This window comes from Haemorhous mexicanus, chromosome 7, assembly GCF_027477595.1.
Source record: "Haemorhous mexicanus isolate bHaeMex1 chromosome 7, bHaeMex1.pri, whole genome shotgun sequence".
Classification (NCBI taxonomy): domain Eukaryota; kingdom Metazoa; phylum Chordata; class Aves; order Passeriformes; family Fringillidae; genus Haemorhous; species Haemorhous mexicanus.
This window is the reverse complement of record NC_082347.1, coordinates 7,257,985-7,278,010: the sequence shown is the minus strand read 5'-3', so window position 1 is coordinate 7,278,010 and position 20,026 is coordinate 7,257,985. Positions and strand designations below refer to the sequence as shown.

Sequence of the window (20,026 nt, the reverse complement as noted above, 5' to 3'; positions counted from 1 at the left end):
CCTTCATGGGAAAAAACAGCTTGGGAAAACATAGAGATGACCTCTCCCTGTTCCCTGTCCCTATCCCCAACGCAGTTTACTCCTGCTGCAGAGCAGCTGTGCCCGACAGCCACACCCCAGATCCAGCAGCTTTCTGGGGATGCCCACTCTTGCCGAGGGTGTCAGAAGTTAACTGGGCTGAAGAAACCTGGCACCGCAGCACACAGGGACATGTGCAGAGCCAGTGCTCACCCACACAGGTACCTGCTCACCTCCACAGAGCTCCTGTGCACCACGGCACCTGCCAGCAGCACACACCTGTGTGCACCCGGCCTGCCCCAGCAGCACACCTGTGCTGCACAGACACTCACCTGTGCACAGTCCCTACCAAGGCACACGTGCCCCAAGCAGGAGAGCTGCTGGCACGTAGAGCCTGAGCACAGCAAGGTGTGCAGTGTCACACACCAACACACACCTGTCCCACACAGAGCCGTGCTCACACCTGCAGAACCTGTGCACACTCACAAGCACAAGCACAGAGCTGTGCACAGCCCCACTCAGAGCTGAGAGTGCAATGCAGCCCCAGTGCCCACAGCAGGGCACAGAGCACGTGCTAACAGTCCCCTGGGGATACGGTGAGGAAAGCTCCAGGCCTCTCTGCAGCGGGTACAGTGACTGTCAAACAAAGGTTTCCATCAAGATTTCATCTTGGACTGAAAGGGGGAAAGGTGTCTGTGTTATGCATAGAGATTTGAGTAGAAAACAACTGCAATTTCTAATAAAGAATTCTCATCAATGTAAGGTCTCCTGTTTTCTAAAGAAGTTTTGGTTCAGTCAGACAGAAAATCACTTTCTGATGTACAGCTGCTGGTGCTGACTTAAGGTATACCTTTACAAGGCAAATATTTAGTTTTCTACAGCAGTGCTAGAGATTCTAGGATTATCAGAATCCCTGCAGTGTAACAAAGCCTTTGAGACCCAGCTGAGAGAGGACAGCCACAGGCAGGAAGGCAGCTGACCTTGACCTGGTCAGCAGGAGATTAAACTGGAACCATAAAGCAAGTTTCAGTTTCTAGGCAGATAACATTTCATCCTGTGGTCACCTTTGTTTTCTGCTGAGTAGACATCCTGAAAGGAGCCACTGCCAGTACCACAGGAAAAGCTGGGAACTCCTGGCCAAGAGTGGATGTGCTGTTTCTGATCCTGCTGAACTGTTCCATGGCTCCCCTGGAGTCCAGAAACTCCTGCTAGAAACTTTGTTATAAAAAGAACTGCAGTCTTTCCTAGGGATCTTTTCCTTTGGGATCCTAGGAACAGTTCTGAGTTAGCTCCCTGGCCTCACTGCCTCTGTCTGTTTCTAAATTCAGCTCTCAGGTAGAAGGACACTTCCAAGCCAAAAGGATTTCTGAGGCAGGACTAACCTGCAGCACCTGGGTGCCTTCAGGCCATCCCTCAAAAAGGAAAAGTGACTTCTGGACCCTGGCAGAGCCAAGTGATCTGTTGGCAGGAGAAATCAGGGATGGAGAAGGTGATTCCAGCTCTGCTGGTTGCTGTTCCTCCCCATTGGACAGGAGAGGATCAAGCACATTCCATCAGCCTTTGCTTCCTTAGGGCATGAAATCCCTGAGGAGACAAGGCCACCTCAGGCCATCAGATCCCTCCTGAGAGAACGAAATGCTAAAAACCTCATCGTGGTCTCAGCCACTAAAATGAGGAACTTTCCTTGTGGGTCCCCAAAACCCACAAAGCCCAACTGGTGTTGAAAATTGCATTCACATTCAGGGGGCAAAAGCAATAAGGAGTCCCAGACAGCTGAGGTAAAATGAGGGTTCCATAAAGGTAAGATTTCTCTTTGTTTTTAACAGAGGCAGATTTTCATCTTTTAAGCCCAAATCTTCTCTGACACACTAAAGAACATTAAATATAGAAAGACTTTAGTTCAAACTTGAAACATTTGTTTTTTTGGGAGTTCTATTTTTACATGAAGTGTGGCTGGATGAACACTACTGAAACACACGAATACTGAGACTGTTACTACAAACTGCAAAAATTACTGAAAATTCTCTTCTACTGGCAGGATGAGTAAACATGTCTAAAGGTTTCTTTGTGTGGAGAGCAGCTACACTGAATGGTTTCAGCATCAAATTCAACTGGAAAACTACAACTTCAGGTAATGTGTTAAAGAAATTAACACTGTATTTCAGATCTTTTCTCAGTCATGTTTTCAAGATGAGTCACACAAACAAAACTGCCTGAGGCAGTAAGAGAGAATTCAATTGCACTGTGAGACTCAGCTATTTCAGGGAGAGGAGGGAGCAGCAGAAGCTTAGCACAGCTTTGCCAACTTTCTGCCCTCTCAGAGAGAATAAAATAAAAGTAACTACAGTAATGACCTTCTAGTACTACTGACTGTATGTTACAAGAGCAGATTGAAAATTAGTGTGAGAAACGTCCCTCACTTTTCAAATTTTGAAAAGTTTTATTAAACCTTGACAAAAACTACAACAAAGGACCGAATAAGGAAACCACAGGACTGGTAGCCCAACCCTGTCCCCGCGTGGTTTGCAGCCTGGCAGCTCGGTGACAAAAGTGCTGCTCTCCCTTTCCTGCCCTCGGTGTTGCACAGGTAACCCTGGCCCTCCCACAGTCTGCCAGCAGCTGGCAGAGGTGCTCTCTGTCCATCATGAAGATGCTTTCGTGCACCTTGGTGGGAGGGCAGGCGGTGCCAGCCGTGCCTGTCAGTGCCCAGCCTGCCCTTCCCGCAGTGCCCCGACTGCTGGGGCTGCTGCAAGGGCAGGGGAAAGGGCAGCACTGTACAGCTGAACATCCACATAATAGCTGCCTCTTAATTCTGAGAGCCATTCTGTTACATTGTTCCACTATTACATTAGCAAAGAGACAGGAAGGAAGAAAGGAAGGAAGTGGTAAAATGGATGCGGAAAACAAAGCACACAATAGGTGTTTGATAATTTTGTATTTCCTCCTTTTCTCTTTGGGGACTTCCTACTTGCTCTAAGTCTTATCACTCTAACCTCAGACTCTGAAAACAGGCCACCTCCTTGGGAAAATAATTGCAGGCTTTCTTGGCAGAACCTGCTTCCCTGATGAGCTAGAAGGAGAAGAAAGGGAAGGTTTGGGAAGAGAGAAAGAGAGAGAGAGAGAGAGAGAGAAAGAAAGAAAGAAAGAAAGGAAGAAAGAAAGAAAGAAAGAAAGAAAGAAAGAAAGAAAGAAAGAAAGAAAGAAAGAAAGAAAGAAAGAAAGAAAGAAAGAAAGAAAGAAAGAAAGAAAGAAAGAAAGAAAGAAAGAAAAGAGAGAAAAGGAAACAAAAAACAAGAAAAAACCCAAAAAACCAAACCAAACCAACAACAACAAAAACACAAACAAAAAAAAAAGCCACCCCAAAACAAAACCAAAACAAACAAACAAACAAACAAAAACCCCAAAAAATTCAAAAGGGAGGAAGAAAGAAGAAGCTTTGCCATCTCCTTGGAAAACAAAGGTAAGTAAACAACTTGCACCCTTGGCACACCAGCCAGTAGCTGCCGAGCTCCCTGCGGGCTCCCCCCGCCCGTGCGGCTCCAGGCCGGCACTGCAGAGAAATCTCCGCAGCCCCCGGGCGCTCCCGGGCCGGCCCAGCCGGGGACCTTCCAGCCGGGTTTTCTCTCCTGACAGCTCAAGCCCTGCCTCTTCAAGAGCAGACCACGCTGTGCCCCCGGTGCTTTGCCGCTGGGAGCACTAGGAGAGATCGTGAAACACTGGGAGGGAACTGGGAGAGATCCTGGTGTGAAAAACACCAATCATTTGTTTTTCAAAATTTTAAACATTTATCAGTAATAAAATGGTTATAAAAATGTCAATATAATTAGAGTAATAAAAATTTGGACAATTTGGATTAGGACAATACGAGACAGTAAAAACAAAGAGTTACAGACAGTTTGGGTACCTTTTTCTGAGCAAAATAAGCCCGAAAAAGGCCCCACGTTAACAGAAGATTAACCCTTAAAAGCAACAGCCTGTTGCATATTCATACACCTCATCCATGATGCATCAATTCCATTCAAACACAGGATTCTCTCTGGGCAGTGTCAGCTCCTTCCTATTAATCTTAATGGCGTCTTCAGGCCTGAGGAGGTAGGAAGAAGTTCATTTCTTCTGATAAGGGAGCAATAAATTCTCTTTCTCTTAAGGATTTTGGTGTCCTGTGGCTGCTATCTCAGTGCGAGTACCTCATTCCTTTCTTTAAAAATATCTCACATGCATAGTTTCTATTTTAATATTTTGTTATAACCTAAACTATATTTAACACACTACTTAAGACAATTAATACAGCACAACTTTCTAACGTAACACATATAATACACATTTTAGTATTTGCAAAAAGCCAATCATAAAATATACATTTTTCACACTGCGAAAACTGGGAGGGATCTGGGAGCACAGGGAATGCCAGGAGGGAACTGGGAGGGAGAGTGGGAGCAGCGGGAGTGACCAAGAAGGAGCACTGGGAGGGATATCAGGAGCTCTGGGAAGGAATAATGCTCCCAGCTCCTGCCCAGTGCTCTCCCCATCCCTCCCGGGGCTTGCCAGCAAGAGGGATACTGGCAGGGAACTGGGAGGGAACTCCTCAGCACTCAGCAAGGTGCAGCAGCCCCAGGGATGACCAGTGAGGAGGGGGAAGTGCCCCCCAAAATGGGGTTTTCTGAGGAGAAAAGGGATTGAAATGGAGGGGGGAAAGTCTTTCTGTAATTGTGTTTGTATGGGGCAGGATCCCCATTCACCTGTGATTGGAAGGGTCTCAGTTGAAGGAGAACACAACTTTTTCATCATTTTGGGTGACTCACTCGGTGGGCAATCACAGTTTTCCATGATTTTCATGTTTAAATGGAAGGAGAAAACCTTTATGGTGCTGTTTGAATTGAGGAAAAGAGCCCCATTTTCATCATCTTCATGTTCAACCCGAGAGCAAACACGGCTGCCCCTGGTCTGAAAGGGCTTCCCTTGAAAGGAACTTCTTGATGTGCCACTGTAAGAGTTCCATCGAGGGGGACCCTGCATTTGAAGGACCTTGTCGTGGTTTGAGAGGAAGTGAGTTTTTAGGATGCTGTGGTCAAACCAATAGGTGTTCAGATTTTTATATTGGCACCTGGTTTGTCCACTGTGGGTATGGATACGTTTCTGAGAACACAGGGGGTTAAAAGCTGTAAACTCCCGCAGGAAACTCCTTTGGGTTCTGGTTTGTGAAGACAGCAGACCTCCCCTGCCTAGCTCCAAGCTGGGTGGGGGAGGGCAGGCCATGTGGCCGGAGGAGGTAGGCCAGGCCTGGGACAGAAGGGAGGAGGCCCCTGAGAGAAGGAAGAGGGGAGGAGCACAGCGAGGCTTCGGGAGCCATCCCTCCCCGGAAGGAGAGAGAGGGAGAGAACCTGTGCCTGTGATAGGGTGGCCGGTGTGAAGGAGAAGGGGGGGGTGCCCGTGGGAGTTCATGGACAGGCAGAGCCTGGGACTTTTAACTCTTCTTGTAGATGATAGAAACTTTGCAAATGCTGGTCTTCTTGGAGTTAATGGAATAGCAAGATAACAGGGGATGGGCAAGTGTAGTGCAAGTTAGTGCAAGTGAAAGAGATTTGAGAGAAGCTGAGAAGAAACCTAGGTGGGAGAAGATGATGGAGTGGCCTTTGGCTGGACTTTTCTTGTATAGCCACGGGCAGAACTACTCGTGTTCCTGTGACACAGAGACTGCATCTAGGGGGAGGCAATGGCTTGGAGCCAAGAGAGTGCAGTGATGTGAAGGAGTGCGCGAACAGAGATGACGGGTGAGGAGGGTGGTGCTCTCCATTCTTCAGAGAAGAAGAAGAAGAAGATGTCTGTTCTCGAGACCCCTCAGCCCCAGGGGGTGAAATTTGGGGGAGGAAGGGTGTCCCAAAGGTGAGAGACTGTGCTCTTTTGGAACTAGACAAAGCACCCTTAAAAAGAAAAGTCTAGAAGCAGCTCTGGTCCATGTGCAGTGGTGACAGCACTGGACATGGAAGGAAGATGTCACAATGGCAAATGTTCTCCAGGCGGTGCCACGCATGACATGGAAACACAAGAAGTTTCAACTGTGTTTCCTGGGGAAGCCCATAGTGCAAGAGAGACTCCTTTCTTCTTGACGAACTGAGAGTTGATTGTCTGAGAGGTGGTGATAGACTGAGAGTGAGTGATCTGAGGGGTGGCAACTGAATTAAAAATCCAAGGTTTTGTTTTACTGTGATGTGTTGGAAATCTGGTGGGAGGAGGAGGGGAGAATTTGGAAGGTTTTCATCCTGTGTTCTGTGTGTTTTTCTTATAGTCCTAGGTTAATAAAGTTTTCTCCCTTTCATTGTTAAGCTGGAGCCTGCTCTACTCTGTTTCTGATCACATTTTACAGTAGATACCTGGCATTGCGCCAGGCTCAAACCATGACAGACTTTCACAGGCAAAGATGTGGAAAAGCCCCCAGAATAGTCTTTGCTGAGGGAAATTGAAGAGGGAAACTGCATTTCCCCTCATTTTAGGAGGCTAAATTGAGTAAAAGTCCCTCTAGATTTGTCACAGTACAAACAGCTGGGACTCCGTTTCTTCATCCAGAAAAGGCTCATCTTTATTGCACAGCTCATATTTTATAGGATTATCAGCTGGCACCATGTTAGATCTAACTGGCTTACAATACTCTGGCAGTTCACTGGCCAGTAAATGGCATTTTGCATTTCCACTAAACCTCTCTATTTTTGGTTAGTTTGCATATATTCTTCACTGATTTGCATGGGACGGATTTCTTGTTTTTGCGAGTGTGAACCTGTTTTTCTTTACAACAATGAATTGTTCTGCAGACTGATTCTCATTCCTCTGATTCTCTCTCCTGGGAATTAAGAAACTGTGAGCTGCACCCAGTCCAATCAGCAGGCCTTAACCATGATATTGTAAGGCATTTGTTGAATAGGATTTCTACCTATATGCAACAATTCTGCTTTATTTTCTTCTTTTTTTTTTTTTTAAAGAAGCTTATGTATTCTGACATAAAACAGTTTGCTCCTGTAAGATTACTATATTCTTAAGGTTATTACTGGTTAACTATCAGGTACAGGATAAGACACATGAAAGACAGGTTACAATCAACAAATTGCTCATATTTTGTATTCTCAGGTACAATCATATCACTGACAAAGGGCCTTGCAGCATGGGAGAGCACAAAGATAATGTCCAGTGTCTCTTAGAGAATGGAAATAAATGACCATAGCTCTAAAGTCCCTATGGCTGGAACTCAGGGGTCATGCTGCTGAGGCAGGAGGAAGTCCAGCATCTGGGAATGTTGACCTTGACATCACTGAAGGTTTTTCTGGAAGCATTGAACAGGAAATAGCTGAAGAGGATTGGTAGAACACAATATCAGGGTGGGAAATATTGTAGGACAGAAGGCCTCTGTTGCCAATTTCCTCTCCGAGTTTCCTCTCCAAGTCTCCAGTCTGGCAGTCCTGCCTCTGTCCCTGTCCTGGCCGCCAAGGCTGGGTGGTGACTGTAGCCTCTCTCCCGCGGCCACAGAGCTGTGTGGGTGCCCGGCTGGGTGCCCCCGGCCCGGCCAAAGATGGCCACACGAAGTGCCACTCCCGGATTCCCTCTGGAACCCTGGTAGTGGTTACCGTCTGCGGCGGGGGTGGCGCAGATGGGAACTTCAGCTACGAGGTACCAAAGCAAAGGAAGGAGGAGGGACACCTGTATAAGTACCAAGGATCTTTCAATGTTCTTTCCTGGTGGGTTCAGGGACAGGCGACAAAGGGGGTCGGGAGGGGGGCGCTGATAAAGGGAGTGGGTGTGATGGGAGGAGACACAAAGCTTAGCAATAGCAAGGACCCAGGGAGGAGCGTGGGTTACAGCTGAGCCGCTGAGGATCACACAGGGGAGGGGAAAAACCACAGGGGCAAATCATACATCAAATTAAGGAATGACTGACACAGAGAATGCTTGAGATAAGAGGGGTGGTCACCATGACAGGCAGGGGAGGGGGGGCAGCTCCAATAGGGAGAAACCATTGTGAGGGAAGTACATGAGGGGAACCGAGGACCGAACCATTATTGAATTACAAAAGGAATAACTGATTCTAAAAGCACACAATGCCACAGGTGACAAGGTCACCTCTCTTCTCCCTGGGCCTCGCTTTCTCAGAGGCCATGGATGTCTGACCAGGTGAGCAGGTGACCGCTTTAAACCTGCTGATGATACAACACATGCACACCTCCTCCCTCAGTCCATCAATCAACCAGGCCTTGCCATTGCCCACTCAGCTGGAGATCCTCATGTGTGGGACTGGCCCAGCTGTGACTCAGGCTCAGCTGGATTTTACCCCAAAAGAGCCAGGCATTGGTTTCAAGCCCTGGGAATCATTTGTTTCATTCAGGGCCAGCCTGAGAGTTCCCCCATCAGCCTTGGATGTTTTTAGGTTAAGTTGCCCGAGTTCTGCTCCCCTATTGCTTACTTGTTTTCCCCATATGGTTACAGTTCTAGAATGTTCAACCCCTGAGTGTATCTATTGTTGCTTCCCCGTTGTCTGGGGTCTCTGGATCCTGCCCCTCGTATTGTGCACGGCTTCTCCACGTTTGCTGTTTCTCACCCTTTATTAAAGTTCTTTGAGGCAGCTCCATCGAACCCGCTCCTTTTCATTTTCACTACCCTCGCCTGAAGTCAGGGAACCAGAGAGGTTTGTCACAGCCACTCTCACTGTGACACGTACAGAAAAGCATTTAGAAATACTTTTAGTATAAATATTACATTGTTCAGACATTCTTTAGGAGCCAATTTCCCTTTCCTTTTGTTTTAAAAATAACATGCATGTCTCTTGCTGTGAACATGAAGGGAACATCAAAACAAAACAATATATACAGTGATACAAGAAACTACAGTAATCAAGAAAAAGTCAGATAATTCATGTAATTAATCACACATGTGAAATTGGATGATTATCAGTGTGTTAAACACTGCACCATCACCCAGAGGCTGCAGCAGCTGCCAAACCTCATTTCAGTGAGGACCTGGAGAGCCATTCCCAGGAAAGGTATCCAAGCTCACTCTAAAAACTGATCCAGCTGTCCTATCATTAGAGGGTCAAATTGCCAAGTCCAAGAGACTTGAATAGAGTTCTGAGGCAGAAAACATCTGGGTTTGTTGGCAGTTTTCCAGCCAGGTAGAGCCAGGGCCTGGCCAGAGCCCAGACCCTCATTGGGAGGGTCTCCCTCACATACCTTAAAAACAAATCTCTCAATAACAGCAGCTCTGAGATGGCCCAAACACAGCAAACTGCTGGAGTGCTCCTGTGAGAATACCTGGGGCTGTGTCTGATGCCCACAGAGCAGAAGCTGCCTTGCCCTCAGCAGGGCACAGCCCTGTCCCATGAGGATGTGTCACAAAAGGGTCAGGAAAGACCACAGGACCTCAGCTCAGATGAGGCTTTTGACAGAGCCCAGAGATCTCATCCTGGAGCTCTGAAAACACAGGAAAATCATGAGACAGCCCTGGGTCAAGGCACAGCAACCCTGCTGGAACAAGAGAAGGGACCAAAGGCTGAGCAGGCAGTGCAGGGAACAGCTGCAGACAGCCTGGTCAGAGAGATGCACCTGCAGCTGTGGAACAAAGCAGAGAGATCCCAAAGGGACACGTGTCTGTAGATAGTGACACAAAGATCTGTCAAAGTTCATGGAGAGCCAGTTATCAATAAGGTAATGATACCTTATGGATAATGCCTGTTATAAAACTGAGTGAATTCACATGATGGAACCAATGTATCAGCAGGGACTGTCTCAGGAATTGGAGACAATATTCTTCCAGCATTCCTGGATCCATACCAGTGAAACACTGAACAGCTGACAATGGATAACAGCCATAATGCAGAACAACCCCCACTCTGCTGTGTTACCTATGGAAGATAAACCAGAAGAGATGACAATGAATGATCCTGTCAGGCAGTGCAGCCCTGACACCTGTGCAATCTGTGAGAGGATCAAGGGCCCAACAAACTGTATCTGCTTCTATCCAAAAGCAGGTGTTTATCAGTGTTTCATCACAGCTGTTTCACTTGGATTGGTCTTGTGTATAGAAGAAAATAACCACATCTTGCAATGTAATCAAACATATTTAAACAAAATTAACTTAGGACTTAAAATTAGTTGCAGTGGAATTCAGTGTCACCTCAGTGGCATTAGGGGTACACTTAAGAGAACTTAAAGTTAACATTTTTAATACTGAATAAAAACTGATCTTAATAAAACTGGAATAGAACATGGAATGGCTTAAAGTGAAGGAGACTGAAACTTGACTTGGTTCAAACTCAGCAATGCTCAAACCTGACAGAAATCCACGTTGACATAAATGACTTAACAAAATTAACTCAATAGAGTAATAAAACATAGTTTAACATTACTCAGATCAAACTTTGCTTAATATTTGCCAACACTAAATTCATATTAAAATAAAACAGATCCAAACTAACAATCAATATCCTTAAAATTCTAGGTACTACAAAATGTAACTTATTCTGCTGCTAATAATACCAAAAGGCACCAAAATGTGAACAAACCGTGGGTGAAATAATGGCATGATGGATCTACTGGAGGGATTAGAAAAGTGTGACAAATACATTGATCCAATTTATTTTAACATTGAGAAAAACTCACGGCAGCCACAAATTTTACACAACCATAACTTTACTCAGACCTTTTAAAGTGCAGTTGTACCTAAAGAAACAACAATGCAGAATTTGGCAAAGTGTCCAACAAACCGGGAGCTTCTTGAGATTGTATTTAATGTAACACCATATGGTAAATGTTATCAGCATTTCTGTTAAAGAAATTAGATTGTGTTCTGCTGCACATAACTGAAATAAATAGGGCAGGAGATCTTTCTCCTTTTTAATGCCTTCATTAAAAGTGATCAGCTCGGGTGGGAAGAATTGACGGGTCGCACTCTAGCCGCCGCTGCTTCCCGGAGTGGCACGAAGGAGGAGGAAAAGTGCAGATTTGTCAGCTGGTCTGCCGGCAGAGCTGGGGCTTATGTCCTTACGAGAGCACCAGGAGATTCCCACTTTTTCGGTTTGACATTCAGGGTCCTCTTTCTGGCAACGTCTTTTCAGGTGAGGGTGAGAGATAAAAGGGTGTCAGCGGACACTGGATTCTGTTCCTCATGTCTGGAGATTACTTTGGTCTCTTAATTTTGTGTTGGCTCGCTATTTTAGGGGTTTTTGTTAAGTTTGGTGAAATATTTCCTCATTTGCATGTTAGTCCTGTCGTTCTCTCTCTTTCACCGTCCCGCGGTGAGGGGCGGGGGTGCCATCCTCTAGGCAGCAGCAGGGTGGTACTCGACAAAAAAGGGGAATTCTCAACAATTGGGAGTTAACGACCGACTATTAACAGGTGATTACAACATTAAACTATCAACAATGAACAGTTAGAACTCTCCCCCTGGCAGCAACTGGCCCAACCTGTGAGCTCTGCAACCTTCAAAAAAATGGGTAACTTTTTTTACTCATAACAATAATTACAATGAGGCACTGAATTTACCGCTTTGAATCTCTCCAGTAACAATTCTCAGAGAAATCAGTTTTCGAAAAACACAAGATTATCTTTAAAAAGCATTTCAACACTTCTTTAAGGCATTCTAACACACGGTGCGTGAGGCTTCAGCAATCAGGGGCAGTCCGAGACCTTCCGGCAGATGCCGGGGGCTTCGCCCCGCCGCAGGCTTGGGGAGCCACGAGGGGGAGTGAGTTCGCCGGGGGCCAACGGGGGCCGCCGGGCCGTACTGGGCACAGCCGAGCCCCGGGCGTGGGGAAAGCCCCGGCGGCAGCCCCGGCGGCAGCGAGGGGCTGGGCGGGGAAAGCCGAGCTGCGACCCCGCCCGGGGCTCGGGGTAAGGCGGGGCAGCCCCAGGTTTCCCACTGCGCTCAGCCGAGCCAAAGGGACTCGGGTTCTGAGCCCCCAATTCCGGCCGGCAGCGCCGCAAGGCGGCAGACTGGTGCAGGAACCGATCCCGGAGAAGGCAGCGGGGAGCGCCGGGTAGAGGGGCCGGGCTGGGCCGGGGAACAAAACGGCAGCACCGGCGGTGCGTTCGGCGTGTCTGGCCGGGACCGGAGTGGCGGCGGCACCCGAAACCCGGCGAGCCGGCTGCGGAGCTCGGAGGCGGCTGCAGCCCTGGTGCGACCCGCGCTCGGTGCTGCCCCAGCTCGGGGCTCGCTGCGGGCAGAGCGGGCCGCACTGAGGGGCGCGGGGGTTCTGGCGAGTTCCTTGTGCCGGCTTCCCCCGTGACGCCCGGCGCTGAGATGGCCGAGGGAGCGGCTGCCCGCGGTCCCCTCCGTGCCCGGATCGCCGGGGAGGAGCCGGTGCCGCGGCAGCAATGGCTCATCCCGGCTGCTCTCGATAGGACAGAGGCGGCGGCTCCGTGCCCGGGACAGTTCCCGGCCGTGCGGCACCGGGCTGGGGGCCGCTGCTCGGGCGGGAGGTGTCCGTGCCACCCGTGTCTGGGCTGGCACGGGATGAACTTGAAGGTGCCTCAGAGCCCGAAGCGCTGCAGGCGCCGAGTGCGGGCAGAAAGCGCCGCATCCTGCCTGCTGCGGGACCGAGGCTTCTCGGCGCTGCCCTCTGTGCCAGGAGCCGCTCCGTGCTCACAGGCAGGGAGGGAGCCCCAGCGGCCGTGCCGGCGCTCGGTGTGCCCGGGCTCCAAGGCTCCGGGGCAGGGAATGCGGGGCACAGTGGTGAGCAGCCCGGGGCCGCTGCTTCTTGTCCCTCGGCAGGCGGACTCCGAGCCGCAGCTGCCCCGGGCCAGCAGCAGCCGGCAGCTCGCAGGCGCTCTCAGCGCCCGTCCCGGCACGGAGCTGGGCTGCAGCGGCTGCGGAGCCCCAGGGGCTGCGGCTGCCGGCACCGGAGAGCTGCCGGAGGCTGCGCTTGTCTCCGCAGCTGCTGCCGCACCTCTGGGCAGCGGGGAGAGCGCAGCCAGAGCTGGCAGCGCCCTCCTGAGCCTCGGGGTCCCGCAGGGCCCGTACTAGCAGTGACCTCTCATCGTGTCCCTTCCAGGGTGCCATGACCGCTGGTGTAAAGCTGTTCCTGGGGCCGAGCTCTGAAAGGATCTGCCAGCACTCCTGATGTCTCGGGAGCAAAGAGCTGTTTATTCCAGGCAGAGAAATTCCGGCTGTGAGCAGGAGGAGAGTGAATTATGCTCCATTCGCGGAGTTGCGAATGACCCTCAGCATCTCCAGGAGGGACCAGCAGTCGGGGTTCCACACTTGCCTGGGGCACAAGCAGCCACATGGAATCAGCAGGGGTATGCCACTCATGAGCGTGCAGTGAGTGAAGATGTGGAGGATGGATTCTGCACCAGGGATGGGAGTGTGAGGGAGTCCCTGGGTCCCCAGGGCACATCAGGAACCAACAATGAACACAAAGGGAAGCTCACAAGATTGGTGGGTGAGTGCAGGGCCACCCCTGTGGCCTCTTAGGGTGGGGACAGTGTCACCTCCCAAGGACAGGGTTGGCAGGTGTGTGGCTGTTTCCCGATGTGTGGAAGAAGCCTCGTGTTCTGCTGGGTCCCATCGGTGGCTGGAAGCAAGAGCCCCAGCTGCCCCCAAGGCTGTGCAGTTCTCCTGCTGCAGCCTGTCCCCACAGCTGTGTTCAGGCTCTTGGCTCTCTGGCTGCCAGCTGAGTGAGGGCCACACTGGCTCAGGGCTCCCTGCTCTGCTCCCTGGCCATGGGCTGAGCAGATTGCAGTGCCGGCTCTGCTTCTGGCAGCCAGCAGCTCTTTCCTGCTCCAGGTGAATGGTTCAGGTCCCATCCCGTGGGCACAATGGTGCTGATTCTGCTCCTGGTGCTGGTGCTGGCTTTGGGGGTGGCCTTGGCTGTGCAGTCAGGTAAGGGAGGGGCAGCAGCCTGGGCCCAGCCCCTCGGGGCAGAGCGGGCTCCCTGCTCCCTGCAGAGGGGAATCCTCAGACCTTCTCCTCTTCCCCCTGCAGCACCACAGGTTCCATTTACACCTGCGACCCCGCTGTTGCTTATGGGCTGTCCCCATGGCTGGGTTGGGTACAAGGGGGTCTGCTACTACTTCTCAAGGGATTACGGCACCTGGGAGCAGGCTCAGGAACGGTGCTCCCAGCTCAATGCCTCCCTGGCCATTGCCGAGGATGATGAGGCCATGGTGAGTGAGGGGCTGCGGGCGGTGCGGGGTGGCTGAGGGGAGCCTGGGGGTGCTCCTGGGCCGGGCTCGGTGCTGGTAGGGCCGGGGCTGCAGCCCCGGGCCGGGGCCTTGCAGGGAAGGAGCCCCGGCGGGCGGGGGCAGCCCCGGGCACGTGTCCCCCCGAGGGGCCGGGGCAGCTCCCACTCCTCTCTCCTGGGCAGGATTTGCTCTTCCGCCTCCGCGGGAACGTCGATTTCTGGCTCGGGCTGCGTAGACGGGGCGAGCGCCTGCTGTGGGAGGACGGCAGCAGCTACAGCTCCCGGTGAGTGCCGGGGAGCCGGGCAGGGCCAGGGGGGACAGGTGCACAAGGTGTTCCCCCTGGCAACCGGCGCTGGCTCTGCTCCTCCCTGCAGGGTTCCTGTCCTCGGCAATTCCGACTGTGTGTACCTGGCTGATGATAAATTCAGGAGTGAGTTCTGCTCCAATGAGCGGCCGTATCTCTGCAGCAAGGCTGAAGCTCCCCTGTAACAGGGGCTGTAGAAAGGACCTTCTCCACGCTGGGCAGTGCCAGCTTCACCTCTGAGCCCAGCACTGGGCTGCCCTTCCTCAGCAGTACCCTGTGCCTTGCACTTCCTCTCAGGGTCACCTCAGTGCCTCTTCATCCCCAGTGCCAGCGCTGGGCTGGGGCTGCAAAGGAAAAGTCTCTGCAATCCATCCTGCCATCGATGCTGTCTGGAGTGAGGGCGTTGTATTCCTTATATTTGAGAAACACAGCTCATTATTTAAAATGTATAGTTTATGAAGGGATAAAATCCTGCACTGTGGTGCTTGGCTATTTGTGTATTATTAGCTAAACTATGTTCTTCATAATACTGTTTCATTATAGGGCTACATGCATACTGTTGGAGTTTATACATATTCAAACATGTATGCAAACATTCAAAGAGTTTATACATATTCAAACATTCCTTTAATATGTTCTTTTTTTTTTTTTGTTTTAACCTTTGACTTATCTTCATGCCATCTTCTCAATTAAACTAATATATTTTATTTTTCCTTGTGGTTCTGTCTTCTTGTATTTTCTTTTCCTGATAACAAGGGTTAATAAATTTTTTTTTTCAGTTCTCTTGTTTATGTTTCCATTGATCTTGTCTTCTAGACAAGACTTTCCCCAAATATGGGAAATCAATTATTTTACACCATTTTCTGAGTTAGTTACTTGAAACAATAATTTCAACATTTCAGTCTCTATTATGCTATGGTCTAAGATAGTGTCTATTACACCTCTATTTATAAAGGCTGTACGGTGCATTCATAAACTGACAGGTCATACTATATCAAAAACAGTAATTACAAATTGCACTATATCAGGATTTCTATGATCAATAATAATTTGAAAAACAAAAGTTAATACCCCCCTTTTTTGGGTGCCCTAGGGAGGGACTGGGGGCACTTTCCCCTCCTCACTGGTCACCCCTGGGGCTGCTGTACACGCCTTAGAGTGGGTGGGAAGCTCCTTTTAGTGCTGGGAAGGAGTGTGAAAATCTCCGGTGGGGCGAATCCCCAAGTTGGGAAGACGGGGCTTGGGCTGGCTGCAGTGTCCGACCTCCGGAGGGCAGCGGGGAGGCGCCGGGGAGCTGGGGGAGCCGCCCATGGCCCCGAGTGAGGAACGCACCGGGGGGGGAACGAAATGAAATAGGACAGGATGAAGGGCGACAGAAGAGCCGCGCCTAGAGAGGGTCTCCGTGTCACTGGAAGAGCCGCACCGAGGGACCGTCGTGGCGCTGAAAGAGCAGCCCGGGAAAGGCTGGCAAGTGTGAAGGGAATAAAACAGAGAATAGTGTGAAGTGTCACAAAGGTCCTGCACCAACAGTGGCCGCTGCCCCGTGTCACTGGAAGGATCCGGCGGGCGCGGCACAGGCAGTGCCGGGGGCATTCTCAGTGCCTGGCGACGTTTGCCATCCCCAGGGATAAACTGAGTCCAGCCCGGCAGCGACTTCCGCGCTGGCTCAGGGGGATGGGGGCTACAGTCCGATCTCTTTGAGATCAGGACGAACATTTTGATCTTTTAGTTTTACCATTTTAGGGGCCCAAGGGGTTTTTTTCTCTCGCAGTAGCTCCTTGTCCTTTCCCCCGTGGGCAGCAGCCCCGTATGCCGATTTTCCTTTGTCTGGAGACAAACCCCGCTGTCCCCAGCCCCTCGGTCCCCTCCCCTAGGTAAGTCCCCCCAGTCGCTGTCAGGCTGTGGTGGGGACAGGAAGCTCCGGCCCCGCCGCCAACTCGCACTACACCGGGCCAGCGGCAGCGGGCAGAGATGCTTTGGCTTCCTGTCCCCTCCCCCGTGTCCCCAACCCAGTGCCACCACCCCCGTGTCCCCATCCTGTGTCCCCCGGGCTTTGCCGTCGCATGGAGGACGAGAACGGCTACGTGGTCTTAGAGCGAGGGGACAAGCGGGGCTCTGCGGGGAGATGCCCACCCCGGCAGGGTGCAGGTACTGGGGGGTCATGTCCGCTGGGCCCCCCCGATCTTTGGAGGAGAGGAACTGGAGGGGGCCGGGTGCGAGCTGAAGGCACCCAGGAATCGCCAAGAGCTGCCCAGGGTGGGGAAACTGAGGCACAGCTCGAGGGAGGTGGGTCTCGGGGCTTTTCTTGATGCTGTGGTTGTCTGCTGTCCCATCCCCTCAAGCTGTGACCCCAAAAGATGGGGCAGAGGGGGTTTTTGGGGTCACCCAACTCCTCGTTCCCCTGTGCAGGGGGCGTCTCACTGAGTTGCGTTGCCCCAGGACTTCCTGCCTTGGACTCTGGGGGTTCGGGGAGGCGACGGGTGCTCCCGAGCCCGATCTTTTTTCCATACCCCTTCCCCAGCAGCAGGATCTGGCTATCAAGGATCCCAGAGGGTCCTCGCAGCAACCCCCTGCTGTCCCCGCCGTCTCCTCGTGGTCCTGACGGCCGCCCTGGCGCTGTCGCTCGTGCTCTGCCGTGAGTCTGCGGGGTGGCAGAGGGCTCCGGGCACCCCTTCCCACCCCCGATTTCCCTGACCGGGCTCGGCATCCCCCTCTCGCAGTGTCCTGGTGTGTGGCACAGTTGTTGCAGTCCAAGGAGACCGCAGGTTACGAGGACGCCTCGCTAGGAATTGCCAGTTCGCACTGGGACGGCATCCTCAGGGAGATGCGGAGGGTCCTGTGCCCTCCTCGAGGTAACGCGGCCCCCGGGGGGCTCCTTAGGGCCTCCCCCCGATAAAGAGAGGCCGGAGATGCCCTCCGGTCCTGCAGGGCTGCCTCAGCCGCCGGGACCCGCCCGTGTGCCCGCAGAGAGCGAGGGGTGCCGGCTGTGCGCCGTGGGCTGGAGGCTGCTCGGGGCCAAGTGCTACTGGATTTCCGACGGGATGAACCCTTGGAACAGGAGCCGGGAGGACTGCAGGGATCGGGGATCCGCGCTGCTGATGCCCTGGGATCAGGATGAGCTGGTGAAGGGAATGATGGCGCTGGGGGTGTGGGATGGAGCTGCCCCCAGGGGGCTGCTGCTGCCGGAGGGGCTGGAGACACCCATGGAAGGGTGAGAGGCTTCCCAAAATCCTGAACTCAGCCCCGCCGGGTGCCCCTGGCAGAGTGTGTGGGACACGGGTGGGACTCAGATCCGGGCTGAAGACAGAGCCAGTTTTGGGGTGACCAAAACAGCGCCATCACTTCTCTTTTCCCGGGCCAGGAATCCCTAAATGAAAGCCTGCAGAATCCCACCCGGCACTTCTGGATCGGCCTCTCGGTGCCTGCGGCCGGGACGGGCTGGACGTGGGAGAACGGCTCCGACCTCAACCAGGAGTGGTGAGCGCTGGGGGTCAGGAGGGCACCCCACTGTCCCCGAGGGCACCCCATTGTCCCCAGGGCACCCCACTGTCCCCAAGCGCACCCCACTGTCCCCGAGAAGCCCTCGGGATGACACGGGCTCCTTCCTACCACCCGCAGGATCCGCCTGGAGACCGGGAAGGGATCCTGTGGAACGCTCAAGGGGAATGGGATCAGCCCTCAGGGCTGTGACACGAGGCTGCAGTGGATCTGCCAGAAAGAATCAATCCAGATCTGAGCCTCCGTTGCACCCCGAAACCAGCGTTAATACAGGAAAAATCTCAATTCCCGCGGATCCAGAATCCCCCGGGGATGGGCAGAGCTGCAGTCCGTGAAAGTCTCCCCGAGGCGGGAGATGTAGGAGAGAAATCGACCTAAAAAAATCGAATAAAACCTAAAAATAACTTGGGGAATTGCACTTTTGGGGCGAGCATTGGGAAGAGGGAGGGAGAAACGTGGTATTTTAAGGGGTGTTTTGGTGCAGGGATGATCCGAGATCCAGCCGGAGGAGCGGAATTTGAGACTCATGGTCCTCAGTGTCCCTGCCCATGTCCCCTGTGCTCCCCACCGTGTCTCCCCGTGTCCCTGTCGTGTCCCCCGTGGCACTTTAGAGACGGCCCCCGGGAGTCCAAGGCCAGCCACAGCCTTCGGTCCTGGCAGCTTTTGTCTGGGAGCAATCCTCGGGTATTCCCAATTTTAGGAGGCGTTATCCCCCCTTCGGCACCCGCAGCTTCTGAGCCCGTCTTGGCCTATGCAGAGGACCAAGGACGACGAAACAGCGATTAATTAGCTTAATAAACGCCTCCTAATTAGCGGGGAGGAGAGGTGAGGCCGCAGGGCTTCTCTTTGAGGTGGTGCCACTCCATGCACAGGGCTGGGAAAGCCGGGCCGTGAGCTCTGCAAAACGATGTGTCCGTTTTCAAATACATCTGGAAATGTACCAATTGATCCATTTCATGAATCCCTTAAATTTTAATAAATTTCACCCCAGACTGTCACCGTTCCCCCGAGCTCTGACACCATCCTCACCTTGGCACCCCCCAATTCTCCCTTGAAGATGCCAAACACCCCCCAGAAATACTCCCAAAATTCCAGAACCTGTCTGAAAATTAATTAAATGCTTTTCCAGACCCCTCCGGGGAGCCAAAACCGAGGATTTTCCCACCTGCTGCTCTCCCTGGAGCCCAGTCCCGAGGGAGGTTACGACAACACTGCTGCTTTTGGGGTGGGAGTCCCCAGCTTGAGGGGTCCCCAACCTTTCTGGGGGGATTCCCACTTTTTTCCAGAGGGTCTCCCCACTATTGGGGGTTTCCCCCCACCTTTTGGAGAGGTCCCCACATCATTTCATTAATCAATTCCCGACCTTTTATGCCTCTTTCAGCGGCAATTTATTTTCTCTCATCTCTCAGAGATCAGGACGAGCATTCTGATCTTTTATTTTTCCCATTTTTGGGTGCTGATGGTTTTATTTTTCCCTCTCTCAGTCCTCCCTGTCCTCTCCCCCGTGGGCAGCAGCCGCTTTTCCATGGTCTGGAGAGGAAGCCTGAGCAGAGGAAACAAACCCGCGCTGTCCCCAGGTCCCCTCGGTCCCCTCCCCGGGGTGGCTCCCCCGGTGCTGTCGGGCTGTGGCGGGGGCAGGAAGCTCCGGTCGCACACCGGGCCAGCCCCAGCGGGCAGAGATGCTTTGGCTTCCTGTCGCCTCCCCCGTGTCCCCAAGCCAGTGCCACCACCGCCGTGTCCCCGAGGACGGCTATGGGGTCCTACAGCGAGGGGACAAGCGGGGATCTGCGCGTGCAGGGACTGAGGGGTCGTGTCCGCTGGGCCCCCCCCCGATATTTGGGGGTGCGGGCGTGGCCTGACACTGGGTGGGGGTCGCGAAGTGGGACTGGAAGAGTCCAGGGTGGCACTGGGGGGTTTTGGGGGTCCCAGAAGGGTTTAGAGGGGGATGGGGCATGGCTGGGGACCCTGCGGGAAGAATGCTGGGAGGGAGTGTTTATTATTATTATTATTATTATTATTATTATTATTATTATTATTATTATTATTA

At 52.3% G+C, this 20,026-nt stretch overlaps 2 protein-coding genes and 1 long non-coding RNA gene across 9 annotated transcripts in view; all 3 read left to right on the top strand.

Moving 5' to 3' along the window:
- Nucleotides 1–15,264, top strand: part of LOC132329666 (C-type lectin domain family 2 member B-like) — a 245,048-nt gene extending 229,784 nt beyond the window's left edge. For 2 of the 6 annotated variants that reach the window (XM_059850946.1, XM_059850943.1), the window contains exons 5-6: nucleotides 14,360–14,460; nucleotides 14,552–15,264. In XM_059850946.1, coding sequence (XP_059706929.1) covers nucleotides 14,360–14,460; nucleotides 14,552–14,666 — 216 coding nt within the window. In that variant the 3' untranslated portion in view covers nucleotides 14,667–15,264. Of the gene's footprint in view, nucleotides 1–12,089; nucleotides 12,170–13,045; nucleotides 13,436–13,779; nucleotides 13,876–13,977; nucleotides 14,160–14,359; nucleotides 14,461–14,551 lie in introns of those variants that run through there. The other 4 variants (XM_059850942.1, XM_059850948.1, XM_059850941.1 and 1 more) reach the window with 4 other exon arrangements.
- On the top strand, nucleotides 7,443–10,126 carry LOC132329663 (uncharacterized). The gene is made up of 2 exons (XR_009487120.1): nucleotides 7,443–7,503; nucleotides 8,112–10,126. It is a non-coding gene; the product is annotated as an uncharacterized LOC132329663 (long non-coding RNA).
- A 1,192-nt stretch (nucleotides 15,265–16,456) lies between the features above and the next one.
- Nucleotides 16,457–18,383, top strand: LOC132329662 (killer cell lectin-like receptor subfamily B member 1B allele B). 2 transcript variants are annotated; one of them, XM_059850919.1, is made up of 6 exons: nucleotides 16,457–16,629; nucleotides 17,006–17,116; nucleotides 17,202–17,333; nucleotides 17,449–17,603; nucleotides 17,843–17,958; nucleotides 18,100–18,383. In XM_059850919.1, exons 1-6 carry the CDS (start codon nucleotides 16,545–16,547, stop codon nucleotides 18,215–18,217), a joined length of 717 nt encoding a protein of 238 aa, XP_059706902.1. In that variant the 5' UTR covers nucleotides 16,457–16,544; the 3' UTR covers nucleotides 18,218–18,383. The 2 variants fall into 2 exon arrangements, with proteins under 2 accessions (XP_059706902.1, XP_059706901.1); XM_059850918.1 differs by having other exon boundaries at nucleotides 16,458–16,629; nucleotides 17,003–17,116.
- Nucleotides 18,384–20,026: the final 1,643 nt, after the last annotated feature.